The following is a 20,047-nucleotide window of genomic DNA, read 5'->3' on the forward strand; positions in this document are numbered from 1 at the left end:
TTCATATAAGATTTGTGAAATCAGAAATTCAGATTTTAGCACTTATTTCAACCCAAAGGAACCAAGAGAACTGAACAATCCTGAAACCTTCTCTCTAACACAGCCACAAGGTTGAGCAGCAGGAATTCACATCTCTACAGCTGTCCACAGATGCATGAAGCCTGAAAGTCACTACCTTATTCTTATATTCTTGGACTGTATTTCCATGAAAGAACGGACTAATATTTACAAGAAATAATATTTATTCCAATTGACAGCACAGGTTTCCTGCTTGTCAGAAAGAAAAAGTACTCCCTTCCCCAAGTGATGCAAGTGGATTTTTCAAGCCTCGTGACAGGAAGTCTTCACACCTGCTTCACCTAGGAAATGCACAGAGATCCTTAATCTCAACTGCTGCGCACTTAGCATTAGGTTACACAAGGACATTCCTACTGCTTCTGATGAGATATTTACATAAGGATTTACAGAGCTCTGTGGGCATATCTGCATTTAACATATGACAAATAACGTTGTATACAAGCTTCACCTGCAATTTTAAATAGACCTTTATGCTGGCATGATGCTGTTTTGAAAGACATTTACTTCCACTTTCAAAAACAAACATATAAACCAAAAAGAATAGCACCTAAAGCAAGAGGAATATACTTTATTTGCCACGCTTTGCATCAATCAGGCAAGTGATATGTTTATTTTGCTGCTTTCCTTGACATGAATGCAAAAGTAGATTTCTAACCAAGATGACCTAAGGATAAGAGACAAGTGAGGTATAGGTAAAGGTACATCATTTTTTTGGAAAAAATGCCTACATTGAAAATTCCAATTTAAAGTGTTTACACATAGCTAGATGTTCAATCTTTGCCTGCTCAAAAATATCAAAACACTTAAACAAGTTTAACATGGTTAGAAAAGACTTACTTTTATTGTAGCAGGTTGCTAGTACACCTTTATCTGCAGGACTGGTACTAATGTGCCAAATTTCACCCACTTGATGAAGGAGAACATTTTTGTTTATAATGTTATTTTCATCATCAAAATCTATGATGTGAATCTGCAAATACAATAAAAGAGAACATTAGGTTTCAAATGCTTTCCTGTGGGTCTTAATTATACACGATGACTGCACAGAACAATTTAATGAGGATTTTATAACCAATATCTACCTTAATTAATTGTTATACTAACAATTTAGTATATCATTGATTTCATGCAGGATATACTTTTCTAGAAAAACACAAGTAAGTTTCCCGTTTTGAGGAAATACCATGTTTATTCTTCTCAGTTTTGCAACTTGAAGTTTGAAGGTGACTTTTCATTTTATGGCTAATGGTAAATAAGCAACTCTTATTGCAATTCAACACTTCTTATGGCAACAAACAGAAATAACAACATTACAATCCTTAGTCTAAATGTCTGTACCAATTCTGTATCCCAATCATCGAATTCAAACATCCTACAAAGAAAGAAGGGGAGAAAGGGAAACGACTCATTTGAAACAAATTCTGTAAACTCAGTAAGAAACTTTTTCAGAGTCCATTTCAGCAATCACATTATCTGTACCGATATATAAACCTGTAATACCTTTTATAGTATATGGAAAAATAAAACGTTGAACTGAAAGATGAAGAAAACAAATAATGTTTAAATATATAGAAAAGACTTTTAGAAGACATACAGCTAGGTTTGATTTTTGTGATTTTGATTTTTGTTTGTTGTGGGTTTGGGTTTGTTTTAAGTAGGTCTATGCTACTCTTATATTTCCTCCCTGTTTTTATTCAGGTTTTTTTTCTATAGATGCCTCAGAAATAGAAGAAATTGAGAAAGATTCTAGCCTGGCACAATATACATAAGTAACTTTACTCCTGGGACTAATTCCACTAAGCTCAACAGCAAACAAATAAATTCTAGAAGACTAACAATTTTTGGAGAACTGTATCCTCATTAAAAATTCATTAGCAAAGTTGGGTGAACAATGAAAGGAAAAAACTAAGAGACATCCTATAATAATGACTGAATTAAGACTACTGAATCACTGCAAAAATCTTAGCTACACAGCATTACAGAAAATTTTCTTAAAATATGTAAGCTGCTAAATAGGTGTCAACTTGGTCTAAATTGGTAATATCACACACTTTTTTTGTTGTTGTTGTTTTTTCTAATGGCTGAGTTTACATGACACCTTTTTTATTTCTTGTCCAAGCACTGTTATCAACAACTTCTCCTTCATATATAATGCTGGACGCTCATCACCTGTATTGATCTTACACTCTGTCACCCAAAGTATATAAGCACCTCTGCAGTTGACTAGCAAGTTGTCTTTTCAGACTTCATTTGCTGGCTTGAACCTAGAAATCTACCCAGGAATCAGGACTCTATCCATCTACCCCAACAACTGCATATCCATCTTCCTGCCCAACTTAAAAGGAGTGACCCTCTTGCCTTTCAAAACACACCAGAGTAACATCATTTAGACCTAGAATCTATCGTTTCACTTTATTGTGGCTTTCTGTACATCCCCTCTCCGATCTATTCCCTGTATCCCGGTTCAAGAGCTGTCTATACTGAAAGCTCTTGCTCATTTCACCATTAAAGGTCAGTTCAACCTCATCCCTCCTTCTTTATTGTTTTTAAAACATGGTTTTTAAAAATAAAAATTGAAAGACATCATCTATTCAGCCTGCTATACTGCTCTTATCAGATGCATTTTGAAGTTCTGAATAAACTTACAACTGGAACGGTTGGTAAATCAAACAGCTATCCTACAGAAACAGAACTGGAAGATGAAGAATACCAGCATATTCACAACTTTAACGTAAAACCTGGGGCTCTTTAGCCTGGAGAAGAGATGAGTGAGAAGGGACCTTATCAACACTTATAAATACCTAAAGGGTGGGTGTCAAGAGGATGGGGCCAGGCTCTTTTCAGTGGTGCCCACTGGCAGAACAAGGGGCAATGGGCAGAAACACAAGCGCTGGAAGTTCTGCCTCAACGTGAGGACAAAACTTCTGTACATTGAGGGTGACAGAGCACTGGAACAGGCTGCCCAGGGAGTTGTGGAGTCTCCTTCTCTGGAGATACTCAAAACCCGCCTGAATGTGATCCTGTGTGACCTGCTGTAGGTGAACCTGCTTTAGCAGGTGGGCTGGACTAGATCTCCAGAGGTCCCTTCCAACCCCTGCCATTCTGTGAAAACATTCTCAACAGGCTCATGGCAAGGAGAGTAACCCCTAGTTATTTTTACACAGCAAAACACTGGTAATTTGCTTTAGCATAACAGAGAAAAGGGGATCTCTCAATTGACTGAATTAGGCACTTAACAGAGAAACAGTGTTAAATATGTGAAGATCTGTTGCAGTTTAAAAATTACAAGTTATTTTTGTTCCCATATAAGGCACAATCAGATCTACTAAATGTGCTAAAGCAACCTTCTATTGGAGTCACTGGAAACTCCTTTGGCAGCTCAACCCAAGTCCCTGAAGATGAACCACAAATCCAAATTTCATTTCTAGTCACACACATTCTCTACCCACACTAGCCAGGTTAAGAGGGTCACTCAGCACATAAACTGGGTGAGTGCTCTTTACCCCACCTGAAGCCCTTTGCAGGCACAGATAACCCATTTCTCCTCTGAAGTTATGTTTCTGCTTCAGCTGGCATCATGGATAGCTGGAAACTGCTGGAACACACAGTTAACTGATTAAAGGTCCAGACTGAGACTTTTCGGAAATATGAAATTTCATTCTTATGCAAGGCTATTATTTATACCCTTTTGAACTGAAAAGCAACATCTTTCACAGCTATGCCAAACAGCACCATACACCAGAACAATCTGATCAGCTTAAGAACTGCAAAAATTCCCTCAATGTTTTTCTGCTAAGGACTTTCTTAATCATATTGATTTGAAACATGTAAATCGTATTTACCACATGAAACAGTGACTTTGCTAAATACTACAGACAAAAGAATTTTCATAGAAAATATACCAGCACCAAATACTGTACTGGTGTGATGCCATGAAGACAAATATTTGCAGAGAGAAATATTCAGCTATAATAACTGTCAGACAGAACTGAACAAACTTCAGTTCTGCAGGATTTTATCTTTCAGTTCTTGAATCATGATCTTTCTAATGTCTCCTGATGGAGTGTAGAAATGAGCTTTACCATGGATTAGTTAGTGCAGCATATGGACACCATAGATGAGGATATAGAAAATGATAAGTGTAAGTTATGTCCACACAGAGAACTTTTTCAACATGACTGTAGTATAATGGTTAATAATATGTATAATCATAACTCTTGTGGAACACACCTCTTAGAAGTGACTAGTTTTATTACTAGTGACTAAACAAATGAGTTGCTAATCTTCTCTAAGTACACTGGGAAAAATTCCCACTGAACACAAGTCTCTGTATTGAGGAAAAAGTAGTGGGATTCGAATGAGAACAAATAACTATTTAGTTCTCAAAATCTGGAGGAATTTCTAATTGCTAAGGAAATTACTAAGCAAGGGAGTTGAAAACTAACTGATTTCAACAGAAAATATATATCTCTCTCTCTTCCATTAAGCAACCTCCATAATCGATCTTCTTTCATCAGGCACTCATGGGCAGCAGAGACTGGAAAATAATTTTAGTTCAGCCAATGCCCTCTTCATGCCTATATAACGCTATGAATTAATGTAAACCATGAAAATAAGCACTTTAGGTTCTAAAACATAAGACTGAAAATAACTTGGATAGTTCTGAGAATGAGAGATGAGAAAAGAATAAGAGACACATACTTCCTTTATCTGTTTCCAAAGCATACAGTAAATGCATCAAACTAAGAAAATACAGAAAGCCACAGTTTAGCAACAAGGAAAGTACTTGAGGACAAAAGTTCCAAAACTACACTGTGTAGAAAACAGTGCAAAGAGAGACTACTTAAACGATTTCCAGCAAGTTATGAGGACTAAATGCCGAGTACTACACACTGTTAATACCTCAAATGTTGACAGAATATAAAATCTTACAAACATTTTCCTTTGTTTTGAAATACCAGTGTAAACAGGAAAATGTTTTCACCAGATCTCCTACGAATGTCTGAATTGCTTCATACAGCAATAAACCTCAACACAGCTTAAGTTACTATGTCAGCTGTACAACTACTGCTCTTCCATTTGCACTACACCTGTCGATGACCAGAAGGGAAGAAATACTCTGCACATGATGGCTCTGCATAAGAAACCTCTCACTGTGCAATACTTGGTCAAACACTAAAGGCTGCAAGCCAGCTTGTGAGTTAGGTTAGGTAACTAAAAAAGTTTTTAAGCAAATCTAGAGAACCTAGTGCTGAATTAAGCAATAATGGCTTGAGGCCTAGGGCATATCTCGGGGATTAGCAACTAGCTGAGAGGAGCTGATGGCCTGAGGCACAGCTAAAGGCCAATAACACCCAAACATTTGTTAATACCCTAGGAATTGTCCTGCATTTCTATTATTAATGTTATTCATTGGAAAAAGAAGAGCATACTTTCAACAAGAGTTGAAATATGTGTAAATATTTCTAAAATACATAATATATGCGAAATCAGAACATTTAAATTATTGAAGGTCTGCTGGATATCAACTGATAAGTGAAAATTTTTCTCCAACTAAAATTTTGTATCAGGATTTAATTAGTTGAACCAACCAGGAAGTAAAAAAAACACACAGAAGTCACAGTAGAAAACTACATAATAACCAAGTTTATGAAGAACATCTGAGACAGCACAATCAAAAATATAATTGCGTGTATTTATTTTTAACTAAGCTTGTCTGCCACTTCTTTTGTCACTGGTTTCACAGGTATTACCTGAAACATAAAGAAACAGAATACTGCATCCCCCTTATTCCTTTGAGTATCATGCTTCCTTGAGCCTCATCCAGTATTATCATTGAGTAACAATCTCAAAACCTCACTGGAAACTGACAGCTCGCATCTCCCAGAGCTATGGTTCTGAGTTTGTTTTGTGCAGTCCACTACAGACCAGTTTCAGAAGAGTCAGTGACTGTATCCATTCTAGGGACTTCTGTGGTGGGTGCTAGCCTTGGCTAACAGCCAGACTCCCACCCAGCCACTTGCTCCCCCCAGGACAGGGGAAGAAAATAGGAAGAACGGGAATGAGAAAGCTCATGGGTCAAGCTAAAGATAGGGAGATCCCTTACCAATTACTGTCGTGGGCAAAACAGACTTCACTTGGGTAAATTAATTAATTCGTTGCCAAATAAAACTGAAATGTAATTACTAATTTGGGTAGTGGGAAAGAAAGACAAACATTAAACCAGCACCTTCTCCTCCCCCTTTCCCAGGCTTAACTTCACTCCAGACTCCCTTAACTCCCTCCAAGCAGCACAGGGCGTGCGTGGCAGAATGTCCTGGTTTGGGCTAAACCAGAACAAATTCTGGTTTAGTGCTTTAACTTTTCAGTTAAGTCTCCTCTAACTATCTGCACTTTCTGAAACAGCAGCATGTTTTTCCAGACAGTGACTGCTTCCAGCAGTGATAAGGCCTGATGTTTATAGCTAGTACCAAGGAATGGTGTGCAGAGAGGCCCTTGCTTATACTTGTTCTTATAGCGACCAAGGTCACTGCTAAATCTTGTGCTCCATGTTGGGGTGCCGGGTGTGAAAAGGGTCACACCTACAGGGAGGAGCGAACTGGACAGGTGACCCAAACCTGACCAACAGAGTATTCCATCCCATACACGTCATATGGGACTGTGACACAGCAGTATGGTACCCGCAGTCAGAACGTAACATCTTCTCTTTGACGCTCTTTCCATCTCACTCTCTTCCTCTGCTGCAGCGTGGGGTCTTCACGGGCCACAGTTCCTTCCAGCACATCCACCTGCTCTGGCACAGGTGCTCCACAGGCTGCTCCACCATGGAGCACCTTCTGCTCCTCCTGACCTTGGTCTTACCTCTGTAGTTTCCTTCGCTGTTTCTCATTCTTTGTTCCCTTCTCCTCTTTCCATTCAGCACTTCCTCCCCTTTCTTAAACGTTTTCACAGAGGTGCCACCAGGCTGACTGGCTCAGCTGTGTCCTCTGGCACATTCACTGAAACCAGTTGTGTCTGGCAAAGGCAACACCTGGCCCCTTCTCACAAAAGCCACCACTGCAGCCACCCTGCTACCAGAGCCTTGCCACCAGCACTCAGTACAGCTTTCTAATTCTTCTGGCCTCAAGACCTTCTTTCAGTATGAAGGCATTTACTGAAATCTAGTCACAAAAATCAAAATTGCTGTACAACTAGCAGTACAGTACTCTTAGCTGCAGAAGAAACAGACCAATAGAAACTGAGCCACAAAAGTAACTCAAACTTTAGTTTAAATTGTTGTTAAACTAACGATCATAAAGGATGTAGCTGATGGCCAATAATTACTAATGAAAAATCCAGTTTACAAAGCTCCGCATACAGAGAACTGTGCACATGTCAGGAGTCTCATTAGAGGCAATCAAGGCTTAAAGACTTTTGTTTTACTTTGCATCTCTTCTGTGGTTTAAAGATAGCTCTAGAGAATCTATAGATTTAAATTAAGAAAAACATGGCAGTTCCTTTCCTAAAACAATCTGATTTAGTCACACAATTTAGAAGAGTAATTTAATTTTCAGAAAATACACATAGCTTTCAATCACATACATTTCTTACCAATATCTTTACATTCTACTCACAGAAGTCTTCAACTTGACTATCACTTAATGTTTAAACTCAACAGGGGGGAGAAAGGAGGAGTAATGATAGTTGAACAATGTTAAAAAAAGAAGAAAAAAGTACAACCGACATTTGACAAAAAAATTACCTGATTATCATATCTGAGAGACTGCGTTCCAACCAAAAATCTTATTGCATCTGTTTCTGCAGTCTGAGGCGTTAAAGCTCGTGCCTAGGGAAGAAGAAAGCCATTGGAAAAGTCCAATTAATACAATCCATTAATTTCAGCAAAAATCTTGAAGCTTACATATCAATTATCACTTTAAGCATTACATTCTTACAATCTGCAGACTATCCTACCCTTTATGTCTATTTTGGTTAATAGATTTTTTGGTGCAGTTTCTCAGATTTGTGAGGTGCGTGGAACATGCAGGTGCTAAATACGCTACCTGGCCCCATTATAACAGTGATAATATTCAATATTATAGCAGTTCTTCCAAACTAATTCTCCTTTATCAAATGAAAAAACTCCATAGAAAAGTAGACAGTTCTTAAATGCGTTAGCTACAATATTCAAGAAAGAGGCTGTTCTTGTAGTTTTCAAACCATTTAGACTGAAGATGACTGCATAAAAATGAATTCTTTCTCACCATTAACCACCAAGTTTAGAAGAAAGTTAAAAAACCCCCCTCTTTTCCACTCCAGGCCACTAGAGATAAGAACTACCTGAGCATTAGGAGAAATAATTTGTCATTTACCATCAAATTTTTTCATAATCTTGTTAATTTGTTTTATTATTGTTAATGAGACTGCTAGACTCTCTGCCTTGCTTCTTCAACTTGCACCAACCTCAGTTTTGGGAGAAACAAACAAAACAGTTAAGGGCCACGGGACACATCATAAAATAAAGTATAGCTTGAACTAAAACCACTCTCTTACCTAATTTTAAGTAAATGGGAGGTAAACTAACATTCAAAGGCACTTTCAGCAACAGTAAGTAAACTGTGAGGAATTATCCACTACTTCCCCAAGCAAAAGATACCCTAATAATATTGTTCAATACGATTTTTTGTCAAAACAGAAAAACAAATCTTTGCAATTCACATCCTATTTGGCACAAAATGGTTCAGATCTCTTCAGACACTAAAGCCTTGCAAGCAAATACTTCAGAAGGATTCAGGTAACTGTTAAATGGCCCTTCTTACTGCCAACCCCTTGTGCAGCTCGCTAATGATTACATTCTGGATTCAGAAACATTTAGGTTCAATACAGTCCTGTTTGAAACTTTTTTTTAAGTTAGTATCAGAAAGATGTCTAGAAGCTTGGGTGGGAATATTTGAAATACATTACATCACAATAAATAAATTTAGAACAATTTAATTCTAGTATAATAACTTGAAGAGATTTGATTTTTCTTAAATTTCTGAAACAAGGCAAAGCAATCCAAGCCCTTGTCTGGCAGTAACAATAAGAACCAACTCATTTTTGAGAATAAGCTCTGAACTCCTACAGAGCAGATACTTATCTTGCATCTGAAACGCGTGATTTAGACAACGTAATATTTTTCTTAAGATTGAGCATAAAAAGTGAAAAAAAAATGCAATGAGCTTCATAAGTAAGGGCTAGGAGTGTAACATTTATATAGGAAAAAAAAAAAAAGCACTAGAGAACACGATTCTGTGAGTAGTTTGTGTTCAAAACATACCCAAATGTAGATCAGAGATCAGTGTGAATCCGCACTGATTTGTTTGTACTCTCCTATTTATGCAGCATTTACCTACAACAAGCTCAGACAGTGTTTCTGATTGACAGAAACAACTAAAGTTCACCAAGAAGCTTGCAGAAAAGCTTTTATTTAGTCTTGAACAGAATTTACATTTGCAGATCTTTGCAAGAGGTCCTTTCCATTTCAGATCTGCTTTCAATTATTTTGAAGAAAGCACCAGAAATAAGCCAACAGCTAGGTATCTCTTTCAATCAAGCAAGCTTCTGTTGTTTCTGTAAGTCAACAGGAGAAGAGAACTCCAGAATCTTCAACACAATAAAGAAATAAAGGGGGGTTGTACCCCTTTTAAAGCCTTCCAATAGGTTTTATCATGCTGCTTTCAAAATATGCATCGGATTAGCCACCAAGTGCCCAGAATAAAATGTCAATACATGGTAACATTTATGTCATCTGCTTCTCTGTCTCTTCTTTAAATTTTATTTAAATTATTTCCCATTTTGTTGGGGGGGTGGGGGTGGGGGGTGTGGGCACAAAGGCCAGAGAAAAATATTTAAAAGACATGTCACAACAAGAAGTGTTTTATTTGCTGTCATAAAAGACTACAACATCCATAGAACACAAGATTCAAACTCATCAGGTGTTCATAAATCAGGAAGATCTGATTCATATTAGAAATAACAGTACAATGGACTTTCGGTTGTCTCCTGCACCAAGACATGCCTAATGTTGTCTACTTTGAGTTACTTTTAGAGAAACAGGAGATATTTCAGCAGATGACGAAGACACTGACTAACCCTTGTGATGAACAACATGACAGCACTCCAAATTCAGTTAAGATCAAGAAGAGTGCCTTCAGTTTTTCATCTTGTACTGTAACCTGTCAGAGCAGGTTGCAAATAACATCTTTCACAAAAGTATCCTGCCTCATGACTGCAGCTACTAGATAGAAAATAAACAAAAAGCATAGCATAATGGATATTGATTAATCTAAACCAGTAGAGCTTATTATTTTTATAAGAAGTCAGCATCCACAGAACACTGAACTCAATATAGCCCCAAAAAGAGTTTACTACCCAAGATATTTAAGTATTATTTACTAAGAAAATTGCATAGAAATACAAGAACGCACAGCTAAAAGATGCTAACAGTGAGAAAGTTGTCCTTACACACTGTCACAGCAGAACCCCACCTAACTGATGCTTCTAGACAATCCAACAACATACACAATTAGATGGTTTCATTTTTAAAGAAGGCCTAAGACTAGGGAAAGTAGCAAGCAAAGATTAAAACATCATGAACCACAAAGAAACTTTTGGTTACAGGTCCAAATTTCATATTCACCAACAGCTCTATGAGGAATTGTGCATGGTTTAAAGCAGGTAGTTTTATAAAACAGGGGTGATACAGAGGCAACTTTATTATGATTGATGCTGTAACCAAATATTTTAACAGTCTAGAAGGAAGTTTGTAAATAGGCATTCAAAATTCCCCTCAGCTAATACAAAGGAAATCCTGCCTTTGGAAAGCAAACGCCAAAGACTCCTCAAGGAATCTGAACAAACCACCCCATCCTTAGAGGCTTTTTGAAGTCTATGTATTTATTTTTCATAACAGTCTGTAGCTTCCCCAGTTCTCATTTATTCCACTAAATTAGGTGTTGCACACAATCATAAAAGAGAAAATCAAAAGGAATGCAACAATTATCACTTCATCCCTGTGCTTTCAGGAAAAAAAAAAAAAAAACAAACAAAAAAAACCAACACAACACAGTATCTTATGGGTGACAACAGATGCTGAGCAACTCTTGCAGAGATGCAGGAAACATCTTTGGATGCATCTTTGGAGCATCACCACGCTCCAAAGGCACTCCTGACTAGTACTCTGTACATCGTAGGGCTACACTCTCTTACTCACACTGAGTATCTCAAGGTGACAAAATCAATTTGGAAAAAGTTAAGGCTGAGGTAGAAAGGTAGGGGCAAAAATAATCTTAGGACTCCAGTGTAAGGAATATCGCATGTACCCAAATAATTCAATGCATTCAATATGTTAATGAGAAATACTAGGTTCCATATGCCATATTCAAGAGAGACTTTTACAATCATGCTCTTTTCTTAAAAGAAAAACACCAAAACACCCCACACTCAAACACCTTCTTTTAAACTTTCTAAAAAGAGGTTTCAATTCATACTTAAACAGAAATATAAAACCGAGTAGCCTACAGCAATGGTCACACTGAAGTTCAATATGGGTTAGGGAGACACAATCTAGTCAAGCAAACAAAGCAAACTGTCATTTTCATTTACTGCACCCTGAAGGACTCTATAGAGCCATAAATTACACACCTAGAGAGGAATAACCATATGCATGCATGTAAAAATAAAAATTTAAAAAGCATTCAAAATGCATCATCTGTTCCCAGGGTAGTACAGCTGCCTTGCTTTTAGTAGCAGAACCACAAATTCTGCAGGAACTTTAAATATGCTATACTTCTACCACAGCAGAAAGAAAGTAAAACCACTCCCATAGTGAAGACCACCTTGGAGGAACAAAGTTCAAAAAGAGAGGGGTGGTAATGGGTCACCTAAAGCTGAGTGTAAGAAGTTTTACAAGAAAACAAACCAGAAACTTAAATAATTTTATTAGTTTTATACATGATCAAAATCCTATGTTAGCATTTCCTACTGCAGACGGAACACCTCAGATTTAAGATTGCACACCACCTCCCTACATTATGCAAGTTATGAATGATACAGAAAATTTTTTATCCCGCTATTATTCCTACCATGGACACTGCATGAGTGACTATAAAGCAAACATCACCTACTCCACCACCAGAAGACAAGTCCTTTCTTTACTGTGTGCATCGAGGGATTAATTAATGACATAGACGCATGACTACGTACTTCTGCACAGGTGTCCACACTCATTCTTAGAGTGCACCACTTCTGTGGTTAGACATTCTGTGCTTAAATTTCCTTCACTGACCTGAAATGTAAGGGTATTTATTTTTGCCTCAAAGTTGGATCTTTGCAGTCAGACTGCATTAACTGCTTCAGCAGCAGTTACTGCCCTTTCCCCATTAGTTATCATTCTAACTCTACCATTGAAGTAAAACGTGGAGCACTCCTTTGTTTCACTTGAAAAAAGAAACAAACACACACAAAAAAAAAAAAAAAAAAATCAGTGGATTAGTTTATCTAAAGGTAGGGTATAGAAAAGTCCTTTTTGAAGTGCACAGCAGCATATTGAGAGGCACTGAACATATGGTGCAACATAGGAAAAGTCAGAATAGACATTAGGAAAAAAAAAAAAAAAATCACACTAAGGGCAGTCAAACACTGGAGCAGGAAGCTCACGGTTGTTGTGGAATTCATCAAACATGAAAATACTCAAAACTCTGTTGAACACAGCCCCTAAACAACTTCCTCTATTGAACCTACTTTGTTAGAATAGATGACCTCCAAAGGTCCCTTCAAACCTACATTAGTTTGCAATCCTAGGGAACTCTTGCCCAGTAAACTGAGGCGATCACACAATTTGCAGAGTTATCAGCAGCGGAGCTGTACACAGTCATGACAGCTCCTTTTGATGGGAGCTGACATAACAGATTTCCGTCCATATCTCCAACACAGCCTGTTACACACCCACTGGATGAGCACACCTTACTTCTCCAGTGCGCTTGTTTGAATACAGAGGTTTGAGCAGAACCATAGCGCTGACACATCCTTAACGTTGCTTACTTCACAGAGGTGACTCCACTATTGAAATCTTAACATCCCTTTATGCCCTTAGTTGAACTTGTGACACAGAAAAGAGAGTATCAGATCCCAGAACTGCTAGAGATTCTGACAACTAGTAAGTCTACAAATAAAACTGGCAATTAACAGACTTATGCTAGACTGCCCTGCCCTTATCAAAGGCAAAGGTGTAGATACTTCTCCCTGATAAGATGTAAAAAGGATACTCATCCAGGAAGACAAAAAGGAATATAAAATGGGTTAAAAAATTAAAAAGGGTTGAATATTGATATCAACAAAGAATTATTGAAAAGTTTGAAAGAGCTCACGTGAAGGCTCTAGAGACTTATCCCAATATATTTTAAGACGACCAAGTTTATAAGAATATGAAGAAAGCCTTGCTACATCCATCTGAAATAAGACCAGATTAATATTGCTTATTTGTGGGCAAATGAAAATGAAAGAAATAGCGTATCACCTATCACGAACCAGCCGACAGTTTGTAAGAACATCTGTGAAAACGATTCGCAAAAGAAAGGACCCAAAGTTTGGAACCAGTCATACACATTTGTGAAACAGATTTTGTTGAGCGCAGTGTGGGCAAAGGACAGAGATCCTGATAATATGCAGGAGGCCACCGAATTGTCTGATGAAGATACAGCAAAACATGCTTGAGAGGGAAATCAAAAAGCTGAGACATACTAACGGAAAGAAATTCCATCTGATTCCTAGAGCAAGCCTGAACTTCCACAGAAAGCCATTCAGCCTAAGGCTAGGAAGATCCAATCCCAACAAGAACATTTAAGATCAATCTAAGGAAGAGAATAAGTTAAACGAGGAAAAAAAAAAAAACCAACAGTTGTCCTAAACTGTGGGAAAGAGTTTTAAAATTCTACATTAACATCACATCTTAGCCCCAAACGGTAGGCAAAGAGGAGAGAAAAAAAAAAAATTAAAAACAAACACACCAAGTAAATCCTGACTCACAGAAAGCTAGTAAGATGTTCCCAGAAGTTCACAGGTTAGGTAAACAACTATGTAGTCTTGTTTCCATGAGACAAGAAAGAAACGTAACAAGCAACATGACCAAACTTTTTTACCCGGTGATGTGGAAACAGGCATACCTACACACTAGTGAAAAGTCAACCCAAGAAAAAAAAACAACAACAACAACAACAACAACAACAAAAAACAACACCCACAAAAACACACACTGCCACAAACTATAAGGAAACAAAGGCAGGCTTGGGGAGACTTGATCAAACTCCTACTCCAAAAAAACCCAACCAGATGTACCCATCAGGAGAAACCCAGTCCCTCAGAAGTTATTCCTGTCAGGCACATATGCTTAACAGATCCTACTGTGTACACAGCAATTATGGTCAAAAGAGTAACAGGCTCACACTGAATTAAGACACAGCTTTGACACCACATAAACTAGTTGCTCCCTTGTCTTAGAAACATCACATATAAAGGAAAAGGACAACAAAGGCTTAACTGCAAATCCACTGCAAAAAATACATATTTATTTATGCAATGCAAGCCCCCAAATCTGAATTTAAAGTTATTTGACCATGTGCTTATGCTGAAAACCAGAAATAGAATACTGCTACTTGGGGGGGGAGTGTGGGGGTACAGGACTGATGTCTCATTCTGGAGGCAAAATACAAGTTTCCCACCTGCCCTAGAGAAGCCCCAGGCTGCTAATGTCATGAATATTATTTTTGCCTTCTGGCATAATTTCAATTTTCAAGTAGGTACACTTTGATTTTTACTTAGGTAGGACAGCCTTGTTTCTCCCACCACAGTAGGAGACCCTCTATCATCGACTATAATAAGCTGCAGCAACTCTCTCAGTGAGAAGGCTGGCAGCACACATGCCCAGGTGACCTTCGTGCTCTCAGACAGCTGCTTTCTCCAAGACTTTCACAGCACAAGAATTCCCACCACTGGCTTATTTAGTGCACTGACCCTATTCTAAAGACTGACAGGTTCTGTAAACCCTCACTGCAATAGAGGCAAGCCTCACACAAAGCCTTGCATAGCACAATCATCCTTAGAAATCCTGTTCACTTATCATGAACCATAAACGGTAACACTTCTCTTTTAGTAGTCCCTTCAAGTTCACACATCTTCATGTTATTAGTTTGTATCATACCTAACATGAGAAAGACTCCGCAAATTGCTTGAGGGTCCTAAAAGAAATAGTTTCCACCTGATACACTTCATGCATTATGAAGATCTTTGGGGGATTAGTTAAGAGAGTTTTTCCCCCGTAAAACTTTAAACCTAACAGTATGTTAGATTGAAGTTCCACAAGAAGTTCTCCCAACTGAAATGCTGCCCTCAAGAAGGGTCCTGAACAGAGAGGAAAACAAGTGAGAGAATACACTCAGCCTGGATCAAAATATACAGGACTGGCACTCATGAGGCAAGTAATCTTAGAAAAGAAAGAGGACTGAGACAAAAACTAGAAGTTTCACTAAGACATTATCATGCAGTTCTTCGAACTGATTCAATTTTCAAGATAAATCCTCCAAAGACATCTTTAAAGCCATACCAAAACTATTATCTACATTTCTGTTTAGCCATTCTCTCTCATTCCACAAGAGACCACAAAAGCTCTCCCAGTGAAGAGAACACCACTGCCAATAGGAGCTATAGGATCTGCACCTGCTCCACTCCCATACTGGGAACATAGCTGAGCAGCAGCACAGGTTTCCCTGGGTGTCACACAAGTGACACATATCTTCCTAAAAAGTGTCGTCGTGTGTGTGTGCGCGCATGTGTCCAATAAATCTACACCTGCTTTCTACTCCATCAAATGTAGGTCAATTGAGCTATTCTCAATACATACTGACATTATACATACACACACATTGTACAAGACCTGTGACCAATCTGTTTCATTGGCATTTCTCGCTGCTTTGAGATTCTTATTCTAAGAGGCCACATTTGGCTTTAGGGAAATTACGGTTCACCTTACTCTTGCAAACAGGCAAGAACAGTCCTGAAAATCAATAGCCTCTGATCAGATTCATAAAACCTGTTAACAACTAACTGACAACATAACGCGGGCCAAGCATTGCTTATTCAAGAAGCACGACAGGACCACAGTGCAGTACACAAACTCTGACAAAGCAGTTTACTGCACATTTTCTTAGCCTGCTTCTGCCAGACCCCATCTCAGGGTGCAGCTGGAGTTACCCTTGTGTAGTATGGCCCTGCAGTCAACCAGCAGGCTTTCTACCGTCCTTCCCTCCTGCTCATTATGCTTCTCCCTCCCAAGTCCATGTACTTTTGACATGTAATGTACAGTAGGGGTATCCAGCATGCTGAAATTCAGCTCAGTATTGTGGTATCCCCAAAATCCATTCAAGTGTGCCAAACACATGCTCCATAATTATCACTCTCTGGCACAAGCAGTGTTCCTCCTCCCTCCCCCCATGATGCTGGCTAGCTTCTGCACACTTTTGAACGAGCAAGATGTAAGCTGTCCCCACAAGAATCACAGCTGGCATTACAACTGAGCCAAATCCTACCCTGGAAAGCACCCCTCCACACAGCTCATTTCCAGCAGTATAAGCACCATCCAGTCGACCTTAAACTAAGGCAAATACAGTATTTCAAGACATTCAGTAGTGCTTATACACCTACTCAAAACATCACTGTTTAAACACTCAAAGAATAGGATGGGGAAAATTGTGAATCTCAGAAAATGAAAGCCTATTCAACACAGAGTAAACGTACCAGGTACTCCAAGTTACATAGTAAAACATAGGTCAACTCTATGCTGGACAAGCAGCACATAATTTCACTGACAAAAAACAGCAATACCCCTGGGACCCCATTTACATCATTCTCATAATTCAGCATGTTGGTGAAGTATACCAAGGTTCCTTCTAGAAGAACAACCTTTCAGCACTGAAATTTTCTGCAGCTACCGCTGTTGCCCTGTATTCATTATCACAAGTCACAGTCACATCACTCAATCCTCAATTCAAGCACCATCTCACATTGTCACTCACAACCCACTCTGTAATTTTCTCTTTTTCATGACAGTTGGATGATGAGAGCAACTATGGCGGGATATTGTCTTTAAAAAAAAGTCACAAAAAGAATCTCACCCCCTAAAATTCACACATATTTTGTATGTCTGTACAATGTTCATATAGCTCACAGACTCACTGTGAATGAGACTAAAAAAACATAGCGGGAAGCTACATTTTTGGGGTTATACAAACAGTATAAAAGCATAAAGAGTTGCAGCCACCTAGTAAAACAGGGGGGAACAAATCAGGTCAAAAATTTAATCAATCATGCAGAAAACTGAATTCATCACTAGTTTTAATCTTCGATTGCTGCTAGTTGTTTAGCTTCCCCACTTCAACCCATAACAAAAACCAACCCATAACTGTTTCTCACTGTTACTCAGTAAAACCTTTTGCACAATAGTTCCACATGCTAAGTAATTCTATTCAGTTTTATAAGGGCTCAGGATTTGTATCTTTAATTTCCATTCTCATATGTCAGAACTGTGAGTGATGTCATTCTAAGTAAGACTTCCCTGCTCCACCAAGCCTTTTTTTTTTTTGACAAAAACTGGATTCAAAGAAGGGAAGTATGTATTTGTTCATTATTCTAAGTTAGCTTACTTATGCTGATACTTCAAAACACATTTTGCACATAAAACCAAACAGAAATTATGCAGAAATAATTTATCATGTAACAGCTTTATGTTCTTATAAACCTGCCCACATTGGATCTGATGAATGGCATATCTGCACAACTACAGTTTCTCTGGCAGTGGTCAAAGACAGATTATTATTAACCGCTGGAGCCACATGTAGCTTCCAGACATCATGGTTTCATGACATGCAATTTGTATCTGTAACAAGAGTAAGAGGATCCCGCCCTCTTTTTAAACACTTTATAATTTCAAACCTCAACTTTGAATAACCTTGTCATAGAGCTGAAGTAAAGATTGGAAATAACAAAAAAAGAAAACCAACACAAGAAACAACTACAAAATTCTTCAAACCAGGCTGAAAAAATCATCTGAAGAGATGTTTTCAGTCACAGTGCTTCCGACACACAATGGAAAGAAGCAGTAGTTGTCATGCTGCAGCTAGCCATTACTGTCCAGCAACACAGAGGAAAGCAGGCTTAAAAAGAATAATAGTCTTTCTTACTAGACCTGGAGATGCAAGTCAGAAAAAACAGACCTGTTTTAGGTTTAAGCCTCTCCATCAGAGACTTCTTCAGAAATCAGAGATGCAACTGGTTTTGAAGCCACACTGGCAGTTAATGAAGATCAGAAACAGAATCTCCATCTCTCTGCTCCTTTTCTAACTTGGCCATAAACAGTCTTTTCTCTCCTCACCTTGTCTCTAAATTATCTGTATCAACTGTAATTCCCTTTGATAACAGCCACTTTATTAGTTCTTTTGCTTTATCCTCCCGCCAGACAGCCCTGTCCTCTTCTTCCACAAGGTATGCAAGATGTCCACAGGAGATGTATGATTTGGGGCAGTGGGGGGCACAGGTCCATAGAGGTCCTAGACAACACACAGGCCAGCTTTCCAAACTTTCTGGAAGACTTAATATATATGACCTACTAGAAGGAAGCTATGAATTTTATTAAGTACAGGTTATACATTCTATTCTGCAAAAGAGATTTAAGTAGAACTTTAAGTTTTATTAATTTTTAAGTACAAGTTACAGCCATCTCTAGCCAATCACAAAATGGCAGCATGTTATCAGACTTCAGTAGGTTCAACAATTACTACAGTTGAATATTACACACTAGCCCCTAAGCAAGAGAAAAACCAAACAAATATACAATTTTTTTAAGGAGATCTATTGGTATAGTCAGGATTATAGCGCACAGAATTCAGCAGCCAGGACACCCAAACCTGTTATGAAGAACATTCCTATATTACTTTCCAGGAGCACTTTGGTAAAGGTGCCTAAAACAAAAAGTGCATGTGTACTTATTTATATTACTACACCTACTGTAAAATGAAAACATTGCTCTGTGAGCTGCAGAAGAAACACAGTGCCTCCTATTACTGCTATAATGGCAAGTGATAAGCCAGCTGTTGCCAAAGAGAACACATAACAGCCAGGTAAAACCCTTATTGTGGGAAAGAATCTTAAATTAGGGTCCCTCTCACCCATGCAGCTACCTAGCTTTTTATTTTCCCAGAAGTTGTAGAAACTTTATTATACATGAGACCTGTGTTCCCCATGAAGACCACAAGTTCTTAAGTCGGACAGTCCCATTTCTATATAGCCATAAACACTAATACGATGGACAGATGTGTCCTATGGGACAAATGTACAGACATGGAACCCACAGCAAGAGAACGCACAAACATCAAGTAGCTTTACAGTTGGGCACAACCAACTAAAGTTTGCAACTTATCAGTAACAGTGTCACGCCCTCTCCTCACAAAAACATTTTTATTGTTGGTATTGTTGGTTGTCTTTTTTTTTTTAACTTCTGAAAAGGAAAAAAAAAAAAAACAAAGAATCTCTTTGAGCCTGCCGGTACTCTCCTACCAGCCAGACGAAAGACTTCTCCAGGGGTGGACCAGAGACTGATGACAAAGCAGGAGCCCTACCAGCCAGGCTGCGTACGGCCGCGAGGGAGACAACCCCGGCCCCCGGCCCCTGCACCCACACTAGCGCACCTGCCCTGGAAACAGCAGGTTTTGGAGCAGGGACTAACTCCTGCACCCTGCTCAGCCACCTTTAAAAACCCCAACGCGACGGACAAATGCCAAGAGATACCAAAAGCCAGGGGTGCCGGCGGTGCCAGCTCAGGGGGGGTGAGTGGACGCTGCTCTCCCCGCGAGCGGGCCCCACAGCCCCCCCCTCGGCACTCCCCAGTCCCGCTATACCCCCA

The 20,047-nt window shown here is 38.8% G+C and overlaps 1 protein-coding gene across 3 annotated transcripts in view; it reads right to left on the reverse strand.

Annotated features, from left to right (window-relative positions):
* Positions 1-20,047, reverse strand: part of EIPR1 (EARP complex and GARP complex interacting protein 1) — a 91,885-nt gene that overhangs the window by 71,722 nt on the left and 116 nt on the right. For all 3 annotated transcript variants that reach the window (XM_086461550.1, XM_086461548.1, XM_086461549.1), the window contains exons 2-3: positions 7,820-7,903; positions 916-1,048 (exon numbers count right to left, since the gene is read on the reverse strand). In XM_086461550.1, the coding sequence (XP_086317676.1) occupies positions 916-1,048; positions 7,820-7,903 (217 nt within the window). The remainder of the gene's footprint in view (positions 1-915; positions 1,049-7,819; positions 7,904-20,047) is intronic.

The sequence above is a fragment of the Leptosomus discolor genome, chromosome 2, assembly GCF_034619465.1.
Source record: "Leptosomus discolor isolate bLepDis1 chromosome 2, bLepDis1.hap2, whole genome shotgun sequence".
Lineage (NCBI taxonomy): Eukaryota > Metazoa > Chordata > Aves > Leptosomiformes > Leptosomidae > Leptosomus > Leptosomus discolor.